Source organism: Oncorhynchus kisutch, unplaced genomic scaffold (genome assembly GCF_002021735.2).
Source record: "Oncorhynchus kisutch isolate 150728-3 unplaced genomic scaffold, Okis_V2 Okis09a-Okis19a_hom, whole genome shotgun sequence".
Lineage (NCBI taxonomy): Eukaryota > Metazoa > Chordata > Actinopteri > Salmoniformes > Salmonidae > Oncorhynchus > Oncorhynchus kisutch.
The window spans coordinates 12,988,489-13,007,026 of record NW_022261985.1 but is presented as its reverse complement, the minus strand read 5'-3'; the positions used below and the strand labels follow the sequence as shown (position 1 = coordinate 13,007,026).

The 18,538-nt window shown below is 45.3% G+C and overlaps 1 protein-coding gene across 1 annotated transcript; it reads right to left on the bottom strand.

The window, feature by feature from the left end:
- Positions 1-735: 735 nt before the first annotated feature.
- LOC109882147 (deoxyribose-phosphate aldolase) lies at positions 736-16,883 on the bottom strand. Its single transcript, XM_031815426.1, is given in 10 exon segments — positions 736-2,203; positions 2,903-3,052; positions 4,837-4,949; positions 10,464-10,514; positions 10,517-10,591; positions 12,410-12,544; positions 12,736-12,831; positions 14,239-14,395; positions 15,534-15,631; positions 16,738-16,883. Coding segments are annotated over 10 exon segments (963 nt in total). The 5' UTR covers positions 16,769-16,883; the 3' UTR covers positions 736-2,146.
- Positions 16,884-18,538: the final 1,655 nt, after the last annotated feature.

Here is an 18,538-nt window from a genome sequence, read left to right as displayed (position 1 = left end):
CTGCATGTAAGTCCCCACAACGGGGCAGAAACACAATCTGTGTTCAACTACAAACAGACCCGACTAACTGCTATTTCACTTCTCAATGATCACGCAAGTAGGCAGACTACCTGTTCCACCTCTGGGAAGCAGAACATTCTAGGCAGACTACCTGTTCCACCTATGGGCAGTAGAACGTTCTAGGCAGACTCCCTATTCCACCTCTGGGCAGCAGAACGTTCTGGTGTATCAGGAACGGTAGAGTCTGACAACGGGCGAGTGAGTTTTACATCGCCCGGCACACTATCATTCAAGTACTGCTTTAGACTGTCTCCTATTGGTCATGATAATCTACATAGTTATTCTGCTTTAGACTGTCTCCTATTGGTGATGATAATCTACATAGTTATTCTGCTTTAGACTGTCTCCTATTGGTCATGATAATCTACATAGTTATTCTGCTTTAGCTGTTGGTCAGAGCTGTTAATCAGAGCTATTAATCAGAGCTGTAGGTCAGAGCTGTTGGTCAGAGCTGTTGGTCAGAGCTGTTGGTCAGAGCTGTTGGTCAGAGCTGTAGGCCAGAGGTGTTGGTCAGAGCTGTAGGCCAGAGCTGTTGGTCAGGGCTGTTGGTCAGAGCTGTAGGTCAGAGCTGTAGGTCAGAGCTGTTGGCCAGAGCTCCAAAGACCAATCTCCATTTTGTCAGAACCTAATGCACAATACGTTTTCCTGACTTCATCTCATGTGAATAACAATCCATAATGTCTGATGTTCTTTAATCACACTCCAACATCTCTCAACAAAATGTCCAGACAGACATGATTAGAATGGGTGGCAATCTTTCATTACCAACGACAACGGCAATAGAAATACTGAATTAAAGAGTTTTATATCGTCTATAATATAGTACTCTCAAAACAACCACAATTTAAAAATGGTTCATTAAGACGGACTCATCAACACTCAATTCATACAGCGTCATAGTTTCACATTGTTTGGATGGGGACTAGATGAAACCATACTGGCCATCTGTCTCAAGGCACAAAGAGGCAGATGTACCAGAAGTACTGTATGTCTGGTACACAGTAAAATGACATATACCAGTAGTACTGTACACAGTAAAATGACATATACCAGTAGTACTGTACACAGTAAAATGTCAGATATACTAGTAGTACTGTATGTCTGGTACACAGTAAAATGACAGATATACCAGTAGTACTGTACACAGTAAAATATTAGATATACCAGTAGTACTGTACACAGTAAAATATTAGATATACCAGTGGTACTGTACACAGTAAAATGACAGATATACCAGTAGTACTGTACACAGTAAAATGTCAGATATACCAGTAGTACTGTACACAGTAAAATGGCCGATATACCAGTAGTACTGTACACAGTAAAATATCAGATATACCAGTAGTACTGTACACAGTAAAATATCAGATATACCAGTAGTACTGTACACAGTAAAATGGCAGATATACCAGAAGTACTGTATGTCTGGTACACAGTAAAATGTCAGATATACTAGTAGTACTGTACACAGTAAAATATCAGATATACTAGTAGTACTGTACACAGTAAAATATCAGATATACCAGTAGTACTGTACACAGTAAAATGTCAGATATATTAGTAGTACTGTACACAGTAAAATGGCAGATGTACCAGAAGTACTGTATGTCTGGTACACAGTAAAATGTCAGATATACCAGTAGTACTGTACACAGTAAAATGGCAGATATACCAGTAGTACTGTACACAGTAAAATATCAGATATACCAGTAGTACTGTACACAGTAAAATATCAGATATACCAGTAGTACTGTACACAGTAAAATGGCAGATATACCAGTAGTACTGTACACAGTAAAATGGCAGATATACCAGTAGTACTGTATGTCTGGTACACAGTAAAATGTCAGATATACCAGTAGTACTGTACACAGTAAAATGGCAGATATACCAGTAGTACTGTACACAGTAAAATGACAGATATACCAGTAGTACTGTACACAGTAATCATCATCTCAAATTAACACATTCCTGACAAGTCCAGCAACAGAGATATCTTCCACGAAACCTGTAAGAATTCTGCACAGCGATAGGCTGGTTCGGGTGAGGTTTCGGATTGGTCACTTTGGAAATGGTAACCGTGGTTTCAGGCCATGGGCATCTGGTGATAGGCTGCGTAGCGACCAGTCACGTGATGGTAGATCTGGAGGAGAAAAAGAGAAGAAGAGAGAAACAGGAAGTAAAAACAGAAGATGAAAGAGGATGACAGGTAAATCATTTAAATATGACCCCGTTGTGACCCCGTTGTGACCCTGTTGTTACCCCGTTGTGACCCTGTTGTGACCCCGTTGTGACCCCATTGTTATTAGGAGAACACTGACATGTATAAGGTTAAAGGTCATGACTAATAGACAAACTAAACCATTATGGTGTCCTACAGTACCAAGCCTTTCCACTCTCAGCACTAAATCGGTCACGTTATGGGACGTGTGTTGGAAGGTGAGTGTGTGTGTGTGTGTGTATATACCTGTCTCTCTATGTCAGCCAGCAGGCTACTAGCCCCCAGTCTAAAGAGGCGAGGGCTCAGCACTAATCGGTCACATTATGGGACGTGTGTTGGAAGGAGCGTGTGTGTGTGTGTGTGTGTATATACCTGTCTCTCTATGTCAGCCAGCAAGCTACTAGCCCCCAGTCTAAAGACACGAGGGCTCAGCACTAAATCGGTTACATTATGGGACGTGTGTTGGAAGGAGTGTGTGTGTGTGTTGGAAGATGTGTGTGTGTGTGTGTGTGTACCTGTCTCTCTATGTCAGCCAGCAGGCTACTAGCCCCCAGTCTAAAGAGGCGAGGGCTCAGCACTAATCGGTCACGTAATGGGACGTGTGTTGGAAGGTGTGTGTACCTGTCTCTCTATGTCAGCCAGCAGGCTACTAGCCCCCAGTCTAAAGAGGCGAGGGCTCAGCCACTCGTCTCCCAGCTCTTCCTTCATCAGAGTCAGCCACACCAACGACTCCTTGGCTGTACGGATCCCACCAGCAGGCTTAAATCCAACCTAGTGGGGTGTACGAGTCACAGGAAACAGGAACGACGGCTGTATGTCAGAGAGGCGACCATACAACTTCACGGAGGGCCATTCAACAGGGAACATTGTTCATTTCAATCGATTTTTAGGTAACTACATATACAGTGGGGCAAAATAAGTATTTAGTCAGCCACCAATTGTGCAAGTTCTCCCACTTAAAAAGATGAGAGAGGCCTGTAATTTTCATCATAGATACACTTCAACTATGACAGACAAAATGAGAAGAAAAAAAATCCAGAATATCAAATTGTAGGATTTTTTATGAATTTATTTGCAAATTATGGTGGAAAATAAGTATTTGGTCACCTACAAACAAGCAAACAAGATTTCTGGCTCTGTATAAAAGACACCTGTCCACAACCTCAAACAGTCACACTCTAAACTCCACTATGGCCAAGACCAAAGAGCTGTCAAAGGACACCAGAAACAACATTGTAGACCTGCACCAGGCTGGGAAGACTGAATCTGCAATAGGTAAGCAGCTTGGTTTGAAGAAATCAACTGTGGGAGCAATTATTAGGAAATGGAAGACATACAAGACCACTGATAATCTCCCTCGGTCTGGGGCTCCACGCAAGATCTCACCCCGTTGGGTCAAAATGATCACAAGAACGGTGACCAAAAATCCCAGAACCACACGGGGGGACCTAGTGAATGACCTGCAGAGAGCTGGGACCAAAGTAACAAAGCCTACCATCAGTAACACACTACGCCGCCAGGGACTCAAATCCTGCAGTGCCAGACGTGTCCCCCTGCTTAAGCCAGTACATGTCCAGGCCGTCTGAAGTTTGCTAGAGAGCATTTGGATGATCCAGAAGAAGATTGGGAGAATGTCATGTGGTCAGATGAAACCAAAATATAACTTTTTGGTAAAAACTGAATGCCGAGTTACATCCAAAGAACACCATACCTACTGTGAAGCATGGGGGTGGAAACATCATGCTTTGGGGCTGTTTTTCTGCAAAGGGACCAGGACGACTGATCCGTGCTTCTACACCTGCATTGCTTGCTGTTTGGGGTTTTAGGCTGGGTTTCTGTACAACACTTTGAGATATCAGCTGATGTACGAAGGGCTATATAAATACATTTGATTTGATTTGATTTGTGTAAAGGAAAGAAAGAATGAATTGGGCCATGTATCGTGAGATTTTGAGTGAAAACCTCCTTCCATCAGCAAGGGCATTGAAGATGAAACGTGGCTGGGTCTTTCAGCATGACAATGATCCCAAACACACCGCCCGGGCAACGAAGGAGTGGCTTCGTAAGAAGCATTTCAAGGTCCTGGAGTGGCCTAGCCAGTCTCCAGATCTCAACCCCATAGAAAATCTTCGGAGGGAGTTGAAAGTCCGTATTGCCCAGCAACAGCCACAAAACGTCACTGCTCTAGAGGAGATCTGCATGGAGGAATGGGCCAAAATACCAGCAACAGTGTGTGAAAACCTTGTGAAGACTTACAGAAAACGTTTGACCTCTGTCATTGCCAACAAAGGATTGAGATTAACTTTTGTTATTGACCAAATACTTATTTTCCACCATAATTTGCAAATAAATTCATTAAATTATGAAAATTACAGGCCTCGCTCATCTTTTTAAGTGGGAGAACTTGCACAATTGGTGGCTGACTAAATACTTGTTTTGCCCCACTGTATCTGATGTTGAACGGCATTGATTACAACTGACTTAATTCAACTTGACTGAACGGACACACACACACACACACACACACACACACACACACACACTAAGAGCCATACCTTATGTCCAGTCTTCAGGAAGTAGTCCCGGATGGCTCTGACCATCACTATGGCGACAGGGTAGGTAGCGTTGACAGACTCCTTCCCTGTTGACGTCTTGATGAAGTCCGACCCTGTTGTAACACAGACACACAGACGTTGTTAAAATGACGACCTCATTCCACCAACGGACCTTAATGTACAGAGCATTTGGGGAGGTATTCAAAACCATGGACTTTTTACACATTTCGTTATGTTAAATGTAAAAAAAAACTAAATCCTCATCAACCTTCACACAGGAACCCCGTAATGACAAACCGAAACAGTTTTTTTTAGAAATGTTTGCTGGCCCAGCCAGATCCCAGACTAGATACCTGATCAAATATCTCTGGAGAGACATGAACATATCTGTGCAGCAACGCTCACCATCCAACCTGACAGAACTTGAGAGGATCTGCAGAGAAGAATGGGAGAAACTCCCCAAATACAGGTGCGCCAAGCTTGTAGCGTCAAACCCAAGAAGACTCGATGCTGTAATCACTGGCAAAGGTGTTTCAACAAAGTACTGAGTAAAAGGCCTGAATACTTATGTAAATGTGATATTTAATTTAGTTTTCCTGCAAAGAATTCTACAAACCTGTTTTTGCTTTGTCACTACGGGGTCTTGTGATGTCACTACGGGGTCTTGTGATGTCACTACGGGGTAGTGTGATGTCACTACGGGGTAGTGTGATGTCACTACGGGGTCTTGTGATGTCACTACGGGGTCTTGTGATGTCACTACGGGGTCTTGTGATGTCACTACGGGGTCTTGTGATGTCACTACGGGGTCTTGTGATGTCACTACGGGGTAGTGTGTGTAGATTGACGAGGGGACAAAATGTAAGGCTGTAGCGTAACAAAATGTGGGAAAAAGTCAGGGGGTCTGAATACTTTCGAATGCAGTGAATTAATGAGAGATAACGATCTGTTAGAAACGTTGTGTTATTGTCACCATTACAATTCCTTCTAGACATCAATATGGAATCTACTCAGCTTTTCAACTTTCTACAATTCCAAAAAGATCCCATCCAAGCAGAATGAGCTATAGAAATAGGAAACTAGACGTACAGATGACCTACAATACAGTACACACATTTAAACATTCTAGAAATTCTAGAAATACATTTTGTTTGAATAAATATAGGCAATGTAGAGATGTCATCAGAAACAATGATACTACTACTACAGTATAAGAGGCACAGCTAGTTCTAAAGTATCTCTGACTGAAACAGGATATTATACTGAGGGCCACTCTGCTCCCAGGGTCTCCAGAGAGGGCCGCTCTGCTCCCAGGGTCTCCAGAGAGGGCCGCTCTGCTCCCAGGGTCTCCAGAGAGGGCCGCTCTGCTCCCAGGGTCTCCAGAGAGGGCCGCTCTGCTCCCAGGGTCTCCAGAGAGGGCCGCTCTGCTCCCAGGGTCTCCAGAGAGGGCCGCTCTGCTCCCAGGGTCTCCAGAGAGGGCCGCTCTGCTCCCAGGGTCTCCAGAGAGGGCCGCTCTGCTCCCAGGGGCTCCAGTGAGGGCCGCTCTGCTCCCAGGGGCTCCAGTGAGGGCCGCTCTGCTCCCAGGGGCTCCAGTGAGGGCCGCTCTGCTCCCAGGGGCTCCAGAGAGGGCCGCTCTGCTCCCAGGGTCTCCAGAGAGGGCCGCTCTGCTCCCAGGGTCTCCAGAGAGGGCCGCTCTGCTCCCAGGGTCGAGACATTACAGTGAGGGCCGCTCTGCTCCCAGGGTCTCCAGTGAGGGCCGCTATGCTCCCAGGGTCTCCAGAGACATTACAGTGAGGGCCGCTCTTCTCCCAGGGTCTCCAGAGAGGGCCGCTCTTCTCCCAGGGTCTCCAGAGAGGGCCGCTCTGCTCCCAGGGTCTCCAGAGAGGGCCGCTCTGCTCCCAGGGTCTCCAGAGAGGGCCGCTCTGCTCCCAGGGTCTCCAGAGAGGGCCGCTCTGCTCCCAGGGTCTCCAGAGAGGGCCGCTCTGCTCCCAGGGTCTCCAGAGAGGGCCGCTCTGCTCCCAGGGCCTCCAGTGAGAGCGCTCTGCTCCCAGGGCCTCCAGTGAAGCCGCTCTGCTCCCAGGGTCTCCAGAGCAAGAGGAGAACATATGGTGTCTGTGACACTGTGACAGAGCTAACAGAGGGTGTGTGCTGCCTGCCTCATCAATATAACCCTTCATTTATCCCCTTCCCTCCCTTCCATCCCTACATTTATCCCCTTCCTTTCCTTCTGAGACAATTATGTCTTATCAGCTTTCTGGATAAAAATAGAAGATTAAATGACAGGCTTTTAATAGATTAACCACAAACCCTGGTAAAAAGCATCATTCCTCTATTCTGCCCTCCTTTCCCCCCCCCCCATCCCTTCTTCCTCCTCCCCCCTAGTCTCTAACGACAGCTCATTACTAGACTGATGAGCCCTTTACAGATATATACTACGTATTGTTACAGTAGACTGATGAGCCCTTTACAGATATAACTACGTATTGTTACAGTAGACTGATGAGCCCTTTACAGATATATACTACGTATTGTTACAGTAGACTGATGAGCCCTTTACAGATATATACTACGTATTGTTACAGTAGACTGATGAGCCCTTTACAGATATATACTACGTATTGTTACAGTAGACTGATGAGCCCTTACAGATATATACTACGTATTGTTACAGTAGACTGATGAGCCCTTTACAGATATATACTACGTATTGTTACAGTAGACTGATGAGCCCTTTACAGATATATACTACGTATTGTTACAGTAGACTGATGAGCCCTTTACAGATATATACTACGTATTGTTACAGTCAGAGTCTTTATTTCTTCCCTCTTTCTGTCTCTCACTCTCCTCACACTATCGCTCCCTTTCTCTCTCTCTCTTCCTTAATAACCCCCTCTCTCCCTTCCTCATAATCCCCTCTCTTCCTCATAACCCCCCCCCCCCAACTCTCTCACCATCTTTCTCCCTCTCTTCCTCATAACCCCCCCTCTCTCAACATCTTTCCCTCTCTTCCTCATAACCCCCCTCTCTCACCATCTTTCCCCCTCTCCCTCATAACCCCCCTCTCTCACCATCTTTCCCTCTCGCTCTCCTCACCCCCCACTCTCTCACCATCTTTCCCCCTCTACCCCATAACCTCCCCCTCTCTCACCATCTCTCACCATCTTTCCCCATCTCCCCCATAACCCCCCCTCTCTCTCTCACCATCTTTCCCTCTCGCTCTCCTCATCCCCTCACTCGCTCACCACCATTCCCTGTCTCTCCTCACCCCCCCACTCTCTCACCATCTTTCCCTCTCGCTCTCCTCACCCCCCCACTCTCTCACCATCTATCCCCCTCTCCCCATAACCCCCCCACTCTCCCTCATAACCCCCCACTCTCTCACCATCTTTCCCTCTCTCCCTCATAACCCCCCACTCTCTCACCATCTTTCCCTCTCTCCCTCATAACCCCCCACTCTCTCACCATCTTTCCCTCTCTCCCTCATAACCCCCCACTCTCTCACCATCTTTCCCTCTCTCCCTCATAACCCCCTTCTCGACAGACAGACAGACAGACAGACAGACAGACAGACAGACAGACAGACAGACAGACAGACAGACAGACAGACAGACAGACAGACAGACAGACAGACAGACAGACAGACAGACAGACAGACAGACAGACAGACAGACAGACAGACAGACAGACAGACAGACAGACAGACAGACAGACAGACAGACAGACAGACAGACAGACAGACAGACAGACAGACAGACAGACAGACAGACAGACAGACAGACAGACAGACAGACAGACAGACAGACAGACAGACAGACAGACAGACAGACAGACAGACAGACAGACAGACAGACAGACAGACAGACAGACAGACAGACAGACAGACAGACAGACAGACAGACAGACAGACAGACAGACAGACAGACAGACAGACAGACAGACAGACAGACAGACAGACAGACAGACAGACAGACAGACAGACAGACAGACAGACAGACAGACAGACAGACAGACAGACAGACAGACAGACAGACAGACAGACAGACAGACAGACAGACAGACAGACAGACAGACAGACAGACAGACAGACAGACAGACAGACAGACAGACAGACAGACAGACAGACAGACAGACAGACAGACAGACAGACAGACAGACAGACAGACAGACAGACAGACAGACAGACAGACAGACAGACAGACAGACAGACAGACAGACAGACAGACAGACAGACAGACAGACAGACAGACAGACAGACAGACAGACAGACAGACAGACAGACAGACAGACAGACAGACAGACAGACAGACAGACAGACAGACAGACAGACAGACAGACAGACAGACAGACAGACAGACAGACAGACAGACAGACAGACAGACAGACAGACAGACAGACAGACAGACAGACAGACAGACAGACAGACAGACAGACAGACAGACAGACAGACAGACAGACAGACAGACAGACAGACAGACAGACAGACAGACAGACAGACAGACAGACAGACAGACAGACAGACAGACAGACAGACAGACAGACAGACAGACAGACAGACAGACAGACAGACAGACAGACAGACAGACAGACAGACAGACAGACAGACAGACAGACAGACAGACAGACAGACAGACAGACAGACAGACAGACAGACAGACAGACAGACAGACAGACAGACAGACAGACAGACAGACAGACAGACAGACAGACAGACAGACAGACAGACAGACAGACAGACAGACAGACAGACAGACAGACAGACAGACAGACAGACAGACAGACAGACAGACAGACAGACAGACAGACAGACAGACAGACAGACAGACAGACAGACAGACAGACAGACAGACAGACAGACAGACAGACAGACAGACAGACAGACAGACAGACAGACAGACAGACAGACAGACAGGACAGACAGACAGACAGACAGACAGACAGACAGACAGACAGAGGAGTAATTCTGTACATTGGTTATGGGGGTTGTTAATGAGCTGATAATTGATAGAGGTTATTAAACGAGGATGCGGTAATGACGCTCGTTTCATTTGGCTAGCGTGGGCAAGCAGGCAGAGCGTGTGTGTGTGTGTGGCGGAGGTAAATAGCCGCCGTCATAGATTAATAGGCAAAATTATCATTCAATTTCTGGAATCTCATACGCAATTTATAGAACAAGGGGAGATTAAGGAGCACTGAGACAAAAGCAATGTATTTTAATAATGATCTCTATCGGAACCGGCTGACAATTTGGTACAGTAATCAGGCTTATTATGTGACGGGTAGCTAAGTGTACAGTTCAGTGTGTGTGTGTGTGTGTGTGTGTGTGTGAGAGAGAAAAAGAGAGAGAGAGAGAGAGAGAGAGAGAGAGAGAGAGTTCATCAGGTTAGCTAAGTACAGAGAGTACAGCCTGAACAACAGCGCCCCCCACAGGAGAACATGACAAACTGCACCATTGTAAAAAAAACTATATCACTGGGCCCGATTCACAGGAGAGATGAGCGCATTCAACTCGGATTTTCACAAATCATTCGTCAACGAGAGAGAAATGTGAGTTGGATCCCAAGTGTATATAACACCGGCCCTGTGTGTACGTGTGTGTGTGTGTGTGTGTGAGAGGGAACACTCACCAGCCATCATAGCCACCAGACTAGCCTTGTAGACATTGGTGTAGGTCCCAGCTCTCCTATAGCCAGGATGGACTTCATGTGAGCCTCCCCACAGGCCTCTCTGAACTGACACACCTCCTCATACATGGCTGAGGAGACAGAGGGGATTTAAAAATGGACACTTTATTGAGGAGAGACACTCCACCACACACCTTCACTGTCATAGCAACACCATAGCAACACCATAGTTCATACTGCCATAGCAACACCATAGTTCATACTGCCATAGCAACACCATAGTTCATACTGCCATAGCAACACCATAGTTCATACTGCCATAGCAACACCATAGTTCATACTGCCATAGCAACACCATAGTTCATACTGCCATAGCAACACCATAGTTCATACTGCCATAGCAACACCATAGTTCATACTGCCATAGCAACACCATAGTTCATACTGCCATAGCAACACCATAGTTCAATCAGCCGTTTCCAGCTACAATAGTCATATACAACATTAACAATGTCTACACTGTATTTCTGATCAATTTGATGATATTTTAATGGACAAAAAAAAAGAAATTTCTAAGTGACCCCAAAATGTTGAACGACTGTGTATGTTGACATATTCACGTTGACTGACTGTATGTTTACATATTCACGTTGACTGACTATGTTTACATATTCACGTTGACTGACTATGTTTACATATTCACGTTGACTGACTATGTTTACATATTCACGTTGACCGACTGTATATTTACATATTCACGTTGACCGACTGTATGTTGACATATTCATGTTGACCGACTGTATGTTGACATATTCATGTTGACCGACTGTATGTTGACATATTCATGTTGACCGACTGTATGTTGACATATTCATGTTGGCCGACTGTATGTTGACATATTCATGTTGGCCGACTGTATGTTGACATATTCATGTTGCCGACTGTATGTTGACATATTCATGTTGACCGACTGTATGTTGACATATTCATGTTGACCGACTGTATGTTGACATATTCATGTTGACCGACTGTATGTTGACATATTCATGTTGACCGACTGTATGTTGACATATTCATGTTGACCGACTGTATGTTGACATATTCATGTTGACCGACTGTATGTTGACATATTCATGTTGACCGACTGTATGTTGACATATTCATGTTGACCGACTGTATGTTGACATATTCATGTTGACCGACTGTATGTTGACATATTCATGTTGACCGACTGTATGTTTACATATTCATGTTGACCGACTGTATGTTTACATATTCATGTTGACCGACTGTATGTTGACATATTCATTTCATGTTGACCGACTGTATGTTGACATATTCATGTTGACCGACTGTATGTTGACATATTCATGTTGACCGACTGTATGTTGACATATTCATGTTGACCGACTGTATGTTGACATATTCATGTTGACCGACTGTATGTGTACATATTCATGTTGACCGACTGTATGTGTACATATTCATGTTGACCGACTGTATGTGTACATATTCATGTTGACCGACTGTATGTGTACATATTCATGTTGACCGACTGTATGTGTACATATTCATGTTGACCGACTGTATGTTTACATATTCATGTTGACCGACTATGTTTACATATTCATGTTGACCGACTGTATGTGTACATATTCATGTTGACCGACTGTATGTGTACATATTCATGTTGACCGACTGTATGTGTACATATTCATGTTGACCGACTGTATGTGTACATATTCATGTTGACCGACTGTATGTTTACATATTCATGTTGACCGACTGTATGTTTACATATTCATGTTGACCGACTGTATGTTTACATATTCATGTTGACTGACTATGTTTACAGGCTGTTCTGAAACTAAAGGGTGGTCTGACACCGGTACTAGCCGGATGTACCTAATAAAGTGTCTGGTGAGTGTCTATAATAATATATACCACACCTTCCCACTGGCCAGTGAGGGCCAGAGTCCTGTTAATGACTATATCTATCTCCATAGCTCCATCCTCTACAGCCATACGGACCTCCTCCAGCCTGGTCTTCAGAGAGGTCTGGCCTGCAGGGAAACCGGTCGCCACTGAGGAGAGGAGGAGCAGGATGGAGAGAGACGTCGCTGAGTCACTATCTATAGTTTTTCCACGTCACAATATTCTGTTATTTCATTCATGTTGCGGCTGTATGAGCCATTTTTATGTGTTATAATTAAGCAACATACACCTGTCCAACTACAGAATGACCCGGAGGTAGACTTCCTCCTCTCTCTCTTACCGGAGGCGACAGGTAGGCTGGAGTTGGCTGCTTTCAGGGACTTCACAGCATCAGCCACACGAGACGGGTACACGCACACCGCTGCAGTAGTCACACCTAGATACACAGATACAACCAGAACAAATAGTTACTCTTCACCAACACCAAAGATAGGCCTACCATGTGAAACAAGGAGCACGTCGCCCTCTAGTGGGCAAACTAAGGAGCACGTCGCCCTCTAGTGGCCCAAACTAAGGAGCACGTCGCCCTCTAGTGGGCAAACTAAGGAGCACGTCGCCCTCTAGTGGCCCAAACTAAGGAGCACGTCGCCCTCTAGTGGCCCAAACAAGGAGCACGTCAGCCCTCTAGTGGCCCAAACCAAGGAGCACGTCGCCCTCTAGTGGCCCAAAACAAGGAGCACGTCGCCCCTCTAGTGGCCCAAACAAGGAGCACGTCGCCCCTCTAGTGGCCCAAACAAGGAGCACGTCGCCCCTCTAGTGGCCCAAACAGGAGCACGTCGCCCTCTAGTGGCCCAAACAAGGAGCACGTCGCCCTCTAGTGGCCCAAACAAGGAGCACGTCGCCCCTCTAGTGGCCCAAACAAGGAGCACGTCGCCCCTCTAGTGGCCCAAACAAGGAGCACGTCGCCCCTCTAGTGGCCCAAACAAGAGCACGTCGCCCCTCTAGTGGCCCAAACAAGGAGCACGTCGCCCCTCTAGTGGCCCAAACAAGGAGCACGTCGCCCCTCTAGTGGCCCAAACAAGGAGCACGTCGCCCCTCTAGTGGCCCAAACAAGGAGCACGTCGCCCCTCTAGTGGCCCAAACAAGGAGCACGTCGCCCCTCTAGTGGCCCAAACAAGGAGCACGTCGCCCTGTAGTGGCCCAAACAAGGAGCACGTCGCCCTCTAGTGGCCCAAACAAGGAGCACGTCGCCCTCTAGTGGCCCAAACAAGGAGCACGTCGCCCTCTAGTGGCCCCAAACAAGGAGCACGTCGCCCCTCTAGTGGCCCAAACAAGGAGCACGTCGCCCCTCTAGTGGCCCAAACAAGGAGCACGTCGCCCCTCTAGTGGCCCAAACAAGGAGCACGGTCGCCCCTCTAGTGGCCCAAACAAGGAGCACGTCGCCCTCTAGTGGCCCAAACAAGGAGCACGTCGCCCCTCTAGTGGCCCAAACAAGGAGCACGTCGCCCCTCTAGTGGCCCAAACAAGGAGCACGTCGCCCTCTAGTGGGTAAATAATCCATGAGTTGTGAATTGAAGAACAAGTATGAAGTATAGAACATCAGTCATGTTGAGGAGGATGTGGAGTAGCACATTTAACACACAGGCTTCATGAAGAGCTATGTAAAGCTAGTCTGTCTCTAGAGCAGGGTGAGGAGGAGGGAGGGAGGGAGGGAGGGAGGGAGGGAGGGAGGGAGGGAGGGAGGGAGGGAGGGAGGGAGGGGAGGGAGGGGAGGGAGGGAGGGAGGGAGGGAGGGAGGGAAGGAGGGAAGGAGGGAAGGAGGGAGGACAAACAGGACAGACACCCCACTACCTTTGTTCCTGCATGTCCATGCTCTTCAGCAAGTCGTAGCGTACCGGCTGGGTCGCTTTCATACACAGCCGGTGGACGTTGCCGGGCGTGTCGTCACCGGCCAGGGTCGTCAGGTCAATACAGGTCACCGCCCGCAGCAGCCACGCCGCCTGGAGATAGACAGAGAGCATTGTGGGTAATATTGTAACACAGAGCCCGATGTCAACTCATACCGGGGTGTTTAATTAACTGTTTGTTCTCAATACAAGGGGTTGGTGTGGACAACACTTCAACACTAGATAACACACAAAACCATACCAGACATACTGTATATCCTTATTCTAATAGCAGGATACAAACTGAGAATACTGCATATCCTTATTCTAATAGCAGGATACAAACTGAGAATACTGCATATCCTTATTCTATTAGTAGGATGAATACCGCATATCCTTATTCTATTAGTAGGATGAATACCGCATATCCTTATTCTATTAGTAGGATGAATCCTGCATATCCTTATTCTATTAGTAGGATACAAACTGAGCATCACTTCATCGTATAGGAAAACATTGGAGATGAAGGTATTAAACCCCAAAGCTAAACCCAAAGCTAAACCCAAAGCTAAACCCCAAAGCTAAACCCCAAAGCTAAACCCCAAAGCTAAACCAAAGCTAAACCAAAAGCTAAACCCCAAAACCTAACCCCAAAGCTAAACCCCAAAGCTAAACCCCAAAGCTAAACCTCAAAGCTAAACCCAAAGCTAAACCAAAAGGTAAACCTCAAAAGCTAAACCCCAAAGCTAAACCCAAAGCAAAACCTCAAAGCTAAACCCCAAAGCTAAACCTAAACCCCAAACCTAAACCCCAAAGCTAAACCCCAAAGCTAAACCTAAACCCCAAAGCTAAACCCCAAAGCTAAACCTCAAAGCTAAACCCCAAAGCTAAGCCCCAAAGCTAAACCTCAAAGCTAAACCAAAAGGTAAACCCCAAAAGCTAAACCCCAAAAGCTAAACCCCAAAGCTAAACCTCAAAGCTAAACCCCAAGGCTAAAACCTAAACCCCAAAGCTAAACCCCAAAGCTAAACCCCAAAGCCAAACCCCAAAGCTAAACCCCAAAGCTAAACCCCAAAGCTAAACCCCAAAGCTAAACCCCAAAGCTAAACCTAAAGCTAAACCCCAAAGCTAAACCTAAAGCTAAACCCCAAAGCTAAACCCCAAAGCTAAAACCCAAAGCTAAAACCCAAAGCTAAAACCCAACGCTAACCCCAAAGCTAAACCCAAAGCTAAACCCCAAAGCTCCTCCTACCTGCCACTGTTTCTTGTTCTTATTGCGTCCTTGGATCTGCTGAGCTCTCTTCAGCACTGCCTGGGTGTTCACCCGCACCTTGGACACCCATTCCAGGTCTGACACACACACACACCAATATGGAAGGTAGATAAGAAACACTTTAGTTGGTATGTGGTCGCTGTCCACAACGCTTCCATATAAGTGTATATATACACGTAGGCCTATTTCTCACCGAATCCACTATTTCTGTTCAGATATCTACTGAATATAATGTAGGCTTACAGTAGTTAACAACCGATGGTTAGGCCTGCATCGAAATGTTTTCCGGGATCTTAGTACAGTCAGACCACTGATAGTCACGTGATTCACCCTGGCTGCACTGAGTGTCGTGTGAAACATATTATCCAGGACATCATGAGACCACCAACATTCAGTAATTCAGTAACGTTAACGAGCTACTATCTTTACAGTGTTCACTAGACACGATACAAAGTATCTCTGGTCTCTGCATGTTTGCACCCCATTAATTTTATTTCTACTTTCTACATTCTTCCATTGCAAATCTACCATTCCAGTGTTTTACTTGCTATATTGTATTTACTTTGCCACCATGGCCTTTTTTTGCCTTTACCTCCCTTCTCACCTCATTTGCTCACATTGTATATAGACTTGTTTATACTGTATTATTGACTGTATGTTTGTTTTACTCCATGTGTAACTCTGTGTCGTTGTATCTGTCGAAACTGCTTTGCTTATCTTGGCCAGGTCGCAATTGTAAATGAGAACTTGTTCTCAACTTGCCTACCTGGTTAAATAAAGGTGTTCTCAACTAGTCTACCTGGTTAAATAAAGGTGAAATAAATAAATAAATGTCACTTAACTCACGTTAGAGATATATACACCCTGCTACCCATATATATATATATTTATTTATTTATTAACACGTTGACAGGGAAATGTGCAGTGATTGTAATACATGAGAGCGGTAACCTTAGTTCTTACATGCATTTGTTAGAAACTAAACTCTTCCTGTTAGGCCTAAGTGTCACAGTCAAAACATTAATTATCAAGAATGTCCTAAACATAAAACAACCCTCTACGTAGTAGCTAGAGTTGATACTAGCTAGCTGCACATGCTAACACAATCAATAGCTATTTCACTGGATTTGACTAATGTTTCAGGATAAACATGTATTTCCCGCAATAAAGAAGCGAGTCTCACCAAGGGGCATGCCCGGGTTTCTTGCAGACATGGTTAACGACGATTTAACGACCAAACGGAGTTATTTTTCCATCGGATTCACCTAGCAAGCTAGCAGAGTTTACAGTCCATGGACCTCTTCCTGAATGTATAGTTACCGCCCCCCTCAATCCACCAATCACGGTTCAGCTCGAAATGGCGTCATAAGATGTGCGTTTGAAGGAACCTCATCAATTAACAAAAAAGATGAGTGACATATTTTCAATTATAGTATTCAATTATAATACATATATTTTTTCATAAGAATGTTTTAACCAAAAGTTATACTTCTACTTCTGTATTTATTGTGTCAAGATATTTATTGTGTCAATTTCATTTTATTGTGTCAATATATTTATTGTGTCAATTTTAATTTATTGTGTCAATTTAATTATTGTGTCAATTTCAATTATTGTGTCAATTTCAATTTATTGTGTCAATATATTTATTGTGTCAATTTCAATTTATTGTGTCAATATTGTGTCAATTTCTATTTATTGTGTCAATATTGTGTCAATTTCAATTTATTGTGTCAATATTGTGTCAATTTCAATTTATTGTGTCAATATTGTGTCAATTTCAATTTATTGTGTCAATATTGTGTCAATTTCTATTTATTGTGTCAATTTCATTTATTGTGTCAATATATTTATTGTGTCAATTTCAATTTATTGTGTCAATATATTTATTGTGTCAATTTCAATTTATTGTGTCAATATTGTGTCAATTTCAATTTATTGTGTCAATTTCAATTTATTGTGTCAATATTGTGTCAATTTCAATTTATTGTGTCAATATTGTGTCAATTTCAATTTATTGTGTCAATATTGTGTCAATTTCAATTTATTGTGTCAATATATTTATTGTGTCAATTTCAATTTATTGTGTCAATATTGTGTCAATTTCAATTTATTGTGTCAATATTTAAAAAATCAAAGCAATCGATTTAACCAGGCTACTTCCTAGTCCTTCATGTAAGATCTTGGATAATACTCCAAATGTACACATTTATTGCAAGACTCCCTAACCACATGTTTTTGTTTGTTCCTGCTAAGACAAAGCCAGAACACTATGCAACAAGCCTTTTTACCACAGTGACCAAAACCATGTATTTTTATTTGATTTAATTAGGCAAGTCAGTGAAGAACAAATTCTTCTTTTCAAACGACGATGAGGAACAGTGGGTTGTTCAGGTGCAGAACAACAGATTTGTACCATGTCAGCTCAGGGGTTTAAACTTGCAACCTTCCGGTTACTAGTCCAATGCTCTAACCACTAGGCTACCCTGCCACCCCTACACTCTAACCATTAGGCTACGCTGCCCGCCTCTACACTCTAACCACTAGGCTACCCTGCCACCCCTACACTCTAACCATTAGGCTACGCTGCCGCCTCTACACTCTAACCACTAGGCTACCCTGCTACCTCTACACTCTAACCACTAGGCTACCCTGCCGCCTCTACACTCTAACCACTAGGCTACCCTGCCGCCTCTACACTCTAACCACTAGGCTACGCTGCCACCCCTCCACTCTAACCACTAGGCTACCCTGCCACCCCTCCACTCTAACCACTAGGCTACCCTACCACCCCTCCACTCTAACCACTAGGCTACCCTGCCACCCCTACACTCTAACCATTAGGGCTACGCTGCCGCCTCTACACTCTAACCACTAGGCTACCCTGCTACCTCTACACTCTAACCACTAGGCTACCCTGCCGCCTCTACACTCTAAACCACTAGGCTACCCTGCCGCCTCTACACTCTAACCACTAGGCTACC